Consider the following 12,770-nt stretch of genomic DNA (forward strand, 5'->3'; position numbering starts at 1 on the left):
AACTTTTCAATTTAATACGTGTACATCGTTTGCTAAAAGTGTAAATATCATATATGTGTGTGCATATTTAAATATTTCTTTATTAATCATCATTACACTAGCATAATAAAATCAGTCTTGAAAGTAAATACATATCATCGTTTAAAGTGCAAAACCGCGTATCAACAAAATGCAAAACCGCGTATCAGCAAAATGCAAAACCGCGTATGTGAAGTTTTAGAAATTATTTTCTAGAGGGTAAAAACACTCATATTTCAAAACGGTTTTCTTTTTTATAAAGAAATCGCATTTCTGGCTAGTATATTTCAGAACGAATGGATAATGATTGAGCCAAGAGTTTGTGTGAGTAAATCCAATTTTTGGCAGCCAATATCAGTTACGCGGTTTTGCAAAATGACGATACGCGGTTTTGTACTTTAAACGACGATATGTACAAAATGTGCATTCAGTGATTTTTTTTTTTAAATTTTAACAATACTTTTCCCGTTGAATGTTTTTTGTAAACTTTTTATGTACAGCTGCGAATAAAATATGGCAGAAAAATTCAAAATTATGTTGTTTACTACTTATGTGTATTTATTTATTTTTAATAATTTTATTGTTAATAGTTCCATCTACTATATAACAACAGAAATCACATAAATAAAAGTTCGACAAAATTCACAAAAATTAATCAAACTTAAAAAAATTTTTACAAATATTTCGAACTTTTTATTCAGAATCTTTATAAGATTTTCGGGTATGCAGTTTTGTAGCCCATTCACTTTTAGTCTGATAAAGTGCAAGTTTCAAGTCGCGTTAAAGTTACCGTTGATTTTTTAGATTTTTTTTTGTGGAGGGTGTTGCGCATTTTCTTCCATATAAAATGCTTGTGCACACACGAGCGCCTTGGTATATGCAACGGATTTGTGCCCATTAGCGGTAGCACAGTTAGTGAATCCCAAAATCGTTACTGCAAACAACAAAAATTGTTAGCTGACAACTCGACAAGTCGTACTGTTAAACTTTAGAGAATCGCACTACAGCTTCGCCGCCATGTCAATTGCGTACATCGCAGCCTGGCTTACGCTCTGAAAGATAGTTTCCGAGAGAAGACTCGAGATACAGAGTGTATTTTTGAGTAATCTTTGAAGATCGATGTTACCACGTTCCCTGTTAGTTCTGTCAGGAAAATGGATTTCCAAGTTGAGCTGATAATCGTAGCTTCTGTACGTAGAGTACTCTGATTATTGTACGTTGTTCGTAGCATGTTGGGCGTCCGAAATCTCAGAGCGCTCTTAGCTTTTAACACTTTCAGTACCAGCTTTCAATATATTGGAGTTTTTTATTGAGCTCAAAGCTCGTTTTTCGTTAACAAGAGTTTTGTTTTGTAAGGAAGGGGTTGGCTTGACCAAATTACATCATTCTTCTTTACCGCGTATTTAAATGAAATTTAAGGATGCAGTTAACCGTGTTTTTTCCTTAGCTTATAAAGTGCACAAAATTCGGTAGAGAGCAGTGTAATCTATTGAAAAAAATCCCTGTTTTTCATTAGAATTCGAAAATTTGGAAAACACTTGTAAGTATTATTTAAAGATTTGAAATATATTTCGCGAAAGAAAAAATAATAATTTGCCATTTGAAATCAACGATCCAAAATTACCCAGTAAAAAATGTTCGGGATCTTTAGCTGTTCGGCTTTTTTGAACTGAAAGGGTTAAAATGAAATTTTTCATAATACCGAATTTTTTTAGTTAACAAGAAGCCAAGACACCTCCATTAAATGGCAAGAATATTTGAAAGACCTTTTACACGTCAGATTAAGGTTATCTTTGTAAAACTATAAACACAGCATAGAATTGTGTTCGCAGAAAAATTGTACATTGATAAAATTTATGCAGCAAAAATAGTACTAGTATTAGTGGTAGTAGTAAAGCATTAAAGAAATTTGTTTCGATTTTACTTTTGTTTTTTTTTTTGAATAATAGCTGCCATATTTTCGAAATAACATTTTTTTACAATTGCCGATAACTTTTAACTCTCTAACTAGCATCTTTAACTATGTTTTTACGGTAGGGTTGCCACATTTTTTTTAAATTTATTTCTTGCCTTATAAATTCTCGATAACACTTAACCCTCTAACTTCCATTTTTAATTAAGATTTTTGAGAAATGTTACCACATTTTTCAAATACAATTTTCGGGCCTAATAAATTGTCGATAACTCTTAACCATCCAAAAATCTTTTTTTAAGTTTGATTTTAGGAAAAGGTTTCCACATTGTTTAAATAAAATTGTCTCGCAAAAACCTTAACCCTCTAACTACAATTTTTTAACTTCCTAAAAAAAGGGTCGGAAAGGTTCATATAGGGGGTCGTTTAAGGGTTAAAGGCGCTACGAAAAAATATTCTCGCTAAATTTTCCTGTAGACAAGTATTACACGAAATCGTCTGGAATAGTTTTTAGATAAAGACCGATAGCGTAGTCACGGTTAATGGATTGATTTTTAATATTCGTCGACGCTGTAGTAAAATTGCTTCTTAAAAATTACGTTGAACACCTTAGCCGTCTAGCTGCCATTGTTAATTGACCTACATAAATATGTTTTTCAAAATAAAATTCAAAAAGAGTCCAGGGGTTCAAGTGCACTCTGTGGAAAGGAATTACATTTGAAGTAATTTTTTTCATAAAATTGGAAGTAAGTTGACTACTTTGTGATCAAAAAGTGGAAACTTTAACCCACTGTAAAGAAAAAAAAAAATTAACGAGATTAAGCAAAGTTCTTTTGGGGTTTGATTACCACGCCATCAAAATTGTTCCATAGTGTATTAAAAAATATCTAAAAATACCTACACGCAAAGTAAAGAAAAAGAGAAGAATTGCTATTTTCGCAGCTGTCATTGACTTGTTAGCCGTAAATGGCTATGAATAGAAATATGTAGAATACAATTTGTGTACTTAATTAAATATTTTTGTACTTGCCATACCTACTTAATAATTCATAAACACAAATTTATTTCGCAAACATGTGTATGTATATAATTTGTTGTGCAATTACCGATATGGATACATATTCATAGGGTGATACAGGAGTGATGCAGATTGCGTAAAAGTGATCCAAAAGATGATGCCGATTTACAAAAAAAAAAAAACAAATCATCATGAGCGATGGATGAGGCATATTTTCACCTAAACGGCACCCGCTGAAAGAAAAACTATGCACCCACGAGTGACTGTTTGGTGTGGCCTGAATTAGATGACATGGACTTGGGCACTATGTGGTTTCAACAGAGCGGTGCCACTTGTCACACAGCGCTTGGAACAGTGGTCCTATTGCGCACATCTGCAGTCTTATTGAATCACCTTTATTTATTTATTTATTGGCTTACCAACAGCGCACAGTCAAAAACATGCTAATTCAGAGGTTGCCTGCTGCTCCCCAACCAGCTAACTTGCCGGTCACTTTTTAATTTGCCAAAATTTGACTACTTGCTACCTGGTCGGTGAGCAAGCGAATACGCTTACCAATGTTTAACTTCAGCTACGCTTAAGCATACAAGTACGTACATGCAAGGTATATAAAAAAAAAAAAAAAAAAAAAAAAAAAAAAAAAACAAGCACACACACTTTGCTAAGCGGCTTGTTTGTCTGATCGGTAGCTGTCTGGTTGGTTGGTTATTTAGTTGTTTGACCGGCTAATTCACTGACTGACTGACTTGATTGCTGTACTGGTAGCTCGCCACTGACGCCGGCATGGAGGTTGATGATTCATGCCACACATTTTGGCCATGCCAGATTTGTATACATACACACAAAAAAGAAGTGAGCATTCTATGTAGGCTGCTTTAACTATGTAGTGAGCCGGTCTATTATTTTGTATTGACCATTTTAATTCGCATATGCACATACATATGTACATACATTCATACATAGGTATGCATATTTAAAAGGTGTTTTGTGTACCAAAATAATTATTGTAATAATAGTTCATTTACACACAACTGGGACTAATTTTAAATGTGAAACTTTCAAGACGTATTTGGAAGTATTTAAAAATGACTTAATTTAAAAGTTAGTAATAACTTAAGAGTTGACTTGTACCTGAGCACAATGAATGAGCGAGGCGTAAAAAAGAACTTATTACATCATTAGGGTTTCCTTTCTTGCTAGATTCGTCTTTGCCTTTGCTAAGTCCTAGACCACATTCTTAACTACATTAGCTACCGAAGTCAGTTTGAATGAGCTTCAGGCAAGGAACAAAAGGCATCAAGTCACTTAAGTATTGGCAGCATTTGGTTGGAGTGTGAACAAGAAAGCCCTCGATGAACGCACAAAATCCCTGAGATTGCAGGGACTGCCCCATTTCCTATACCACAGAAGGGCTATGGGCCGATGAAAGGGTCGATGCTCCTTTATTCGCAAGTTAGATAGATAGATAGTTGAATAAAGCACTGAGACCAGTCGGTTAATTGTGCCCTCAGCTCATCACACTACCCGACTATCCCTAGAGACTCTAGAAATTTCAGAATAAATCCCCGAGGGTAGAGAGTGTAAGTCGTCCCGTTGTGGCCATAAATGCCCCATGCTGCTCTCCGTTCAACATGCGACGGCCTTAAACTCCATAAGAATATGTAATGGAGTCTCCTTGGCAGCGTAACAAAAGTGACATAGGTCACTAGACCAGATTCCTAAATTATACAAGTGACATCTTAACATACAGTTGTCCACCAAAGTACCTGTAATGATCCTTAGTTTCTCATTAGGGAGTTCAATGAGTACCATATATCTTTTTAGATTTTACCCTCCTAGTAAGATTTTGGATTGACGAAGTCACATGGCACTACGCCGATGCAATTCCCTTAGTCTGATGTTTTCCTTCCTGTGCACTTCCTTTATCGTGTTGGGACCTATTGAAAGAGGTCGAGGCAGTAGCCAGTCTGGAAAGATGGTCCGCTTCCTCATTGCTTCGACTTCCATGTGCCCTGGTACCCATAGCAATTGGAGGGTATTGTTCTCAGCCAGAGACCACCGAGGATTTTGTCTCGAAGAATGGGAGAGACTTGAGTTCCGTCTGGCTATCGCTTAAAATCGGGGACCTCTTGCTTCGAGACTTCCTTCGAAGGTTAATCCCAGCTCATAGATTAATGACATAAACTTCCGCTTAAAAGATGCTGGGAAAGGTTCCCAGGGACACCGAAAGCTTCAGTCTAGGGCCATAAACACCTGCTGCTTTCCCCTCGGGAATTTCACGAGCCATCTGAATACCACCTTAATGTACTCGCCTGGATGTGTCTCCCCATGATAGAGGTACTCCAGATCGCCTTTCTCTGTGTTTCAACCTTATAGTTTTTTTCGAAAACTACAACTTTATGCATGTCGTCCCTGCGGGTCCTCCACAGGAGTTTGCAAGAGAATCACAACATCGGTCCAACTAAAACTATCCGGCTTCCCTGTTCAGTCAATGACCCATCAGCGTGCCGGGGTTTCGTGTTTTGGTTTATCGGATACGCTTGTCCAGCTCTTCTCATCACTTAGAACAGTTTTAGACCACCTTGTAAAGCTGAACTTCGGATGCATGGTATTCCTCGGGGCACTGCTTCGTCGGAATATGGATCCTCCTACGACTAAGAAACCCTTCTGCCCCGATGTTGGTAGCAGTCATCTGTAGTAGAGCCCTTTTCGTACGTATCTGTATTTGTATGAATATGAGGAGGGGTAAGGTCTAGAAGAACTTCCAAGGATTCGTTTGAAAAAGTTTTCATGGCTGCAGATCTGCATACATATGACAGCCTTTGTATCTTGGTGAGCGCTTAGATTGTCACAAGTTATGCAGTTTAACCGACTCAGATGATGGTTTTCTTGGGTCGCACTATCGCCGTGTAGACCTATCTCAGTATTTGCGGGAAGCGTCCCCAAATATTTCTTGCCATCTGTATATTCCTCCCATCATTCTGTGGGTTCCATGATTTCTTAATATGTGCCTTAGCAGACTCAGCTTCGGGTTTCATGAAGTAGATTTGCTTTTGCTTTTAAGCCTTCTAAATGGGCAGGCAATATGGAGACTAGTATGGTTGTTAAGTAACTGACTCCATTGAAATACGTTTTTGAAATCTTTCGTGTCGCGAAAAGAAAATATGTCTCTACTTTATCCAACAGATTGGTTCCTTTTTGTCGAAGTAGAATAAGCTAGTAATGACAATTTTGGTTTTCAACCTGCCTGTATGCAATTCCAGCAACATGTAGACCTCAATGTTCATAATTTAGCTCATATTGAACCACATACACACATACATACATTTATACATAAATATCTACCTACGTAAATTTGCGCATCTGTGTCAATTGCACTGTGAGATTGCTATGGGTTGAGAGAGAAGCCAATTCATATAACTTTAAGTTACTTATATGCGCACATACAAATGAACAAATGCACAGATTTGTATGTGAAGAGCATTGTCATAAATCTGCTATCCTAAGCTAATTGCAATTGCATGCATCTCCATAGTATGTATGTACAAATGCATGTATCTACAAGATATAGTATACTAATGCACGAATTGATTGTGCGAAATTAATACAGTCGTCTGCGAAATTCATATTCCCACGGTTTTGCCCCATTGGCCCTTTTTTCGTTATCCATAACTTAGATTTTATATATAAATATGTTAATTAGGCCAATAGTGAATTATTGGCAAGAATTTGAATTTAGTCGTGCAATACTTTCATAAGGAATTTGTATACATTTCTTTGTAACAAAATTAAATAAAGTCCAGCGCAGACGGAATCAATTTGTATGTAAATATATTTCTAGTAGATAGCAGTGATAAGCTTGATCTCTAAATAGTATTCAAACCAAACTGTCCATGAATAAATTTATAATATTTTTTTTTTTGAATAAGTAAATAATCAGACGGCGTATAAATTTCTGACCTTTGGTTTAACTTTCGACTGTTTCGTCATTAATCCTGTTCCTGTATTTATTTTTAATGAGATTCATCTCTGAAAATTTTCTTTCGACCGTTTTTTTTTTTAATTTTTATTATTAATTCTTTTTATAAATCCTATGTTTTGAAATTTAACACAATAAAACCGCGTTTCCTGTCGAAAAATTTACTACTGAGAAAATTACTATTTTACAGTTTATTTTATCCTACCATTCGGCTTTGTTTACTTTTACTTGAGAAATTTCATCGTTCATCTTCACAATGTGGTAGAAGTCCGATCACTGTATTCCATTAGTGAATGGGCTAAGAGTAAATGGGTTTAAAGTCCCAAGGTAAATGGAATGCAACAGTTTAGATCTAAGATAAGGAATAGACTAGGGTCTATAAGGTTCTTTCGAGACCAGGAGGAAATGCGAAAGACTAAAAATTTCCTAAAAACCACAAAAGTCTTCGCTTTAACAGTAGCATATCGACCTAGAAAAAAAACATATCACTATTTCGGGACCCTTAGCTAGATATACGATAGGAACTCTTTAAATTAGTAAAAGGAAATTTTGCACTGATCAGCCTGATTGATGAAGACTTCAGTCGACTGTGGGCCCTATTCCAGTGTTTGCTTAGCCGCCATTTCCCTGAAAGCTTTAGAGCAGTCATGCCCTGCGCTGACAGAATTCCATATGCAAGTGCCCTGCGCTGCGCTGGGCATGACTGTTTTAGAGACTCGAACGAATTCATGTTAGCTACCAGCCTGTCCAGCGGCTTTAGTGGTAGAGCCGCGAGCCCAATTGATACTGCAATTGCAAAATAATCAAAGGACCAGCAAAAAACGTAAGAAATTTTTTGTTGGCAGATGAGAAAGCGACTATCATTATCGCCATGAAAACTAAAAATCTAAAGGAGTAATCCGCAGTCTAAGGGAATCTTAAGAATGTTAAACTAGCATTTTTTCGAAATTGTCTGAAAACAGATCATGTTTGGATGACTACCTTGTCGGATATATTACGGGTCGTTTAGTAAGGAAGTTAGCTAGCTAGGAAGCTAGAGCATAGAGACGTATTTTATGAATTAGCAGAGGACATGATTGAACGACTTTTCGATGCCTAAAAAATTAACGCAGCAGGACCCGAATGAATTCAATGGAAGGATTAAGCTCAATAGGACCAACATACATATATGTATGCACTGGGCCGATTCCTCATAACTTAAGAAATTTCGAAAGTATTCGATCTCGGCGCAGGCTGAGTATCGATTGCAGAGCGACATAAGCATACGAAGAGCCCCAGGCAGAACTTATGTCGGGTATTAGATATATTTATGATATTTAATTTGTACTCTGACACTTGTGGAGCGCGTGCTGCTGGAACACCAGAACCAAACACGATTCAATTTAAACATTTTGCTTGTCCTTCTTTAGCATTTGCATGCAAAGAGGCAAGAAAGCACTTTGAAAAACGCTGTTTCTCTTCACACCAAAACAAGGCATATTTGTATAAGTACATATTTGCACACATCACCTACCTTTTTGCAGCTGCTGCTGTTGTTGTTGATACAAGTGGTGATGGGGATCACGCCACGGTTGCCACAACAAACTGTTCGCCATATTCGAGTTGTTTTGTTGATCGCGCGCGTGCAACAAATGCGCATGCGCGTGCGCAGCCGATTGGTGATGATGATGGTGGTGGTGTTGCTGGTGGTGGTGATGCAAGTGTTGCAAATGAGACGGCGGCGGCTGTAGTGGTAGTGGCAACGTTTGCAATTGCATGTGTGAAATTGTTGGTGATGGCGGCGCTGCGGCGGCGGCGGCGACATGATACGCGCCACCTAACCGCCCCGCCTGTTGCAATTGTTGATGCTGCAGCTGATGCAGGTGCTGTTGTGCAGCCATGGCCGCGACGGCAGCAGCAGCTTGTGCAGCGGAAAATGTATGCGTGAAATGATGCGGCGGTGATAGCGGCTGTTGGGCAGCTGTTGCTGCCGTCGTCGCCGCCGCCGCCGCTGCCACAGCCAGCGGCTGTTGTGGTTGCGTTTGCGGAAGTTTGTGGCCATTTGTTAGAGCGTTGTTTATTTTGTTGGTAGCGGCTGCTTGATGGCTGCTGCTGCTACTGCTATGCGTGCTGGCCGTTGGACTGGATGCAGGCAGTGCAGCGCCAGCAGTGGCGGCAGCAGATGTTGGTGAAGATGAGAGTGATGAGGCGGTCGAGGAGGATGCTGAGGGCGAAGCTATGGATGAGGTGGTCGACGAGGCATTTACAGTGTTGTTGCTGTTGTGGCTGTTACTATTCGTAGACGCATGGGAAGTGTTGCGTGCCGCTAGCGCATTCTGTGTGGCAGCAGATGCGGCGGCGGCGGATGCAGTTGCGGCTACAACGCGCTCAAACTCCTTAATGCGATTGTAGTAGTTTTGCTCGAAGGCATTGAGCAGCAGATATTCCATTGTGATGCGCGATACAGGATGTCAGAATTTTAATTTATTGTGCGTTATTTTTTTTCTTTTTCAATTCAGTGCACAGCGCGCGCCATATTCAGCTGGCGATTTTTGAAGTCAAACTTTTGGTTTTTTATAATTTTTTTGGACGTTCGAATAGTTATTTGTTTTTACTTAGTTTTAATTTTATTCACAGTTTATAAATTGATTTTATGCATCAATAGGTCAATCTGTTTAAAAAAATTATATTATTTGCATTTTATATTTTGATTCACGGTTTTTTGTTGTTATGGGTGAATATATGTATGTATATTTATACGAACGAAAATTTCCGAAAATTTAAAAGAATTAAGAATAAACTCTCAGGAAATACGTTTCAAAATACATTTTTTAGACGAATTTAAAAAATTTTAGTTTAATGCAATTTTTCAAACGAAATTTTTTATGCAAATTTAAAAAAAAAATTGTATGCAAAATATTAAGAAATTTTAATTTTTCGTGTCAATTGCTTTTAAAACGCTTTCACGCAAAATTGAATAGGGTTTTACAAATTTCGTCATTTAATTTGAACTAATTTTGTTTGTTTTTTTTACTTTTTCTTCACTTTTAAACGTTTCTCAAGCAGGGATCACACGATTTGCACATTTGTATAGTTCCGGAGTGGGACTGTTTGGAAATTTTTTTTATTGGGTTGAACTCATTCTCGATAAAATTCATGATTTTCATAGAGTATTTTAGTTATTTTTATTAAAACAAAGGGGGGGAGGGGTAATTTAAATACAATTTTTAAGGAAAAATACAATTTTTGTGTATTTTGTTTGTTACAAAAACATTTTTGCAAAAACTCATAGGCTTTCAACAATTTTGTAAAATTTTCGTAGTTGGTTTCTCGGCAACGTTTTCCTACACTTTTAAAATTTTCGCGTCACTGTTTTAGTATAAACAGGTGGTCACAGTTAAACCTTTATGAATTTTCATGAAGTAATTTTTTATTTGTGTTTTATTTATGGTTTTCGTTTTTGTTATTGAAAATCTCACATTGTTTTCCTAAATATTTGGCTCTGGCGTTCACGACGTGCCAATATGTCACTTCAATATTCCCCAACTATATAGTAAATATTTATGTACATACCTAGCTTGAACAAAAAAAAAAATGTTGTTTGAAGTTCACGATTCGAGTTTTCAGCATTCAAATGTTGCTTAAATACGAAATAATATGCGAAAACGTGCCTTGCATATTAAAGCATACTCCATACAACAAAAAAAAGTATTTATGTATGAATGTAGGAGCGTTTAAGCATGAATAGCAACGCTACAGCAATAGCGTTAATATTGCAACATACATACAAAACGAATCTTGAGAGGTTGAGAGGAGCAAAAAATTTGTAAAAGTAAAAAATTTAATTTTTGATTTGTGGTCATGTCATTTACATAACACTAAAAATTAGAAAAAAAAATAATTAGAAAAAAATTGTTCTTTTTTAGCAAAATGCTTTTCGACACATATTTGTTATTTGTTTTTTTTTTAACAGACAGTTTGTGACATTAGATGAATACCCCTAAGTGTTTTTAGCTTTTGAGTTCCGTGATCGTTTTCGAGGCTTATTTTAAAAAAGTTTTGGTAAAAAAAAATTATTTCACAACAAATGCTTAACAAAAATATTTTACATTTTCATAAAATAATATTTGAAATGTATTCAAATAAATTTTGGTTTTATTTATGAATTTTTTATGCCGATTTTATAAATTTTTCGATTAAATTTCTGGCTTATGATTATTTAATGTAATTGTTTTTTGTGTAAATAATTTTTTTAACTGAAAAACATTTTTTTTTTTAAATTTGTTACTAAAATTGAATACTGACGATGTTTTCTTGATTAAAATATCAAATTCTTCTCAAAATTTTAAATTTTGTGCAAAGCTTGGCACTTGCGTTTATATATTTTTGTTAAAGAATTAACTATACATATATTGCTTGTGAAATAATGGACATTAAAAAAGGAAAAATTACCCCGAAAAAAGCGAAAAACTTGAAAATTTGATAAATATTTTATGATTTTTTTGCGTTTACTTAGTTTTTGTTAGGGAATGAACTGTATTTTAATAGAAAAAGAATGGAAATAAAATAAAAGAAAAATAACGTAGAAAAAAGAGAAAAAGGTTTAAAATTTGGATGCAAAGGTGATGATTTTTTCTTTGATATTCCACAAAATTTTTGAAATTTGTGCTTATGTGGTTTTTATTAGAAAATGAACCGCAAAATAATGAAAGTTAAATTTAAAAAATTACCTAGAAAAAGGGAAAAAGCATTATTCCTAGTAAGTTGCAAGGGATTGTACATTTGCTTGCTTTAATAGTTTGCATTAAATTTTCAATTGTGAAGTAAAGTAGTTTTCCTTGCTAAAAGTTTTTAATTTTTTCAGTTAATTTGTATATTTATTTACTTCTTTAATTTCATTGCTTATTGTTTTCTATCCTTTGAATTTCATTTGCACATACATATGTATTTTTTCAGGATTTAACGCCCTCTTAAGTTGACAATTTTCGCACTTCCTTTGGAAATTTTGCAGCCATATCTTTTGGTTTATTCACTTAGTAATATATTTTCTGTATTCAACTCATATCCACGGCGCATTTGACTGCAGACAAACAGAAAACCAAACAGCAAAAAAATTCGCTTGCAATCGCATTAATATTTTTTAAATTTATTTTTTTAACATTTCTCTATTGCAGCAGTTATCTTTTATGCGGGCATTCATTCACTATGTAGCTGCTTAATGCAGGCGCTTGGCCGATTCAACGCCACTGCAATTGGCTTTGCTTTGCTTTGCTTTGCTAGCCTGCTTGCTGGCGCGACACAAATCCACACAAAACAGCTTGTTTGTTTGATGAAGGCGATGGTGGGCACACACTCGCCGCCGTCACTGCTTTGGTTACAATTTCATTTGAATAATTAAAAATATAAATAAAAGAAATAAACACACACACTGGAGAGCAAAAAAATTGCACGTATGTAATTCGCATGCAAAGCAGTCACTTTAAGTTGCTTTTTGACTGCCAGCCTAGCCTGACTGTTCGTCTGTTGTGCTGTTTGTCGCGCTTATTAGCAATCGACGCATGCGTGCGGTTGTGTGTCGCATAGAATAAACAGACGCGCGTTGCAATGAGCAACAACTTGTTGCAATTGTTATTGTTTTTGTTGTCGATTAATTACACTTTTTTTTTGTGCCTGAACTTGAGTGGGGGTTTTCAATTACAAGACGAGTTTTTTTTGTTTTAGAAAAAAAAAGTTGCAGAAAATAAATAAAAAAGTAAATGTCCATCAGTCTGCTAGAAAAAAAGCACGTATGTAAGCAAAGCGAGTATGTATGTATGTACATCCGCCGAGTGCTAAGTAACTGTAATTCTCGCTACTAGTCTGTG

General features: G+C 36.0%; 1 protein-coding gene across 1 annotated transcript in view; it reads right to left on the bottom strand.

Annotated features, from left to right (window-relative positions):
• The window catches only part of LOC118739029 (proline-rich protein 36-like), a 46,889-nt gene extending 37,301 nt beyond the window's left edge, over positions 1-9,588 (bottom strand). Inside the window, exon 1 of the mRNA XM_036470118.1 lies at positions 8,441-9,588. Coding sequence (XP_036326011.1) covers positions 8,441-9,356 — 916 coding nt within the window. The 5' untranslated portion in view covers positions 9,357-9,588. The remainder of the gene's footprint in view (positions 1-8,440) is intronic.
• Positions 9,589-12,770: the final 3,182 nt, after the last annotated feature.

The sequence above is a fragment of the Rhagoletis pomonella genome, unplaced genomic scaffold, assembly GCF_013731165.1.
Source record: "Rhagoletis pomonella isolate Grant_MI unplaced genomic scaffold, Rhpom_1.0 Rhpom_scaffold_00005, whole genome shotgun sequence".
Classification (NCBI taxonomy): Eukaryota; Metazoa; Arthropoda; class Insecta; order Diptera; family Tephritidae; genus Rhagoletis; species Rhagoletis pomonella.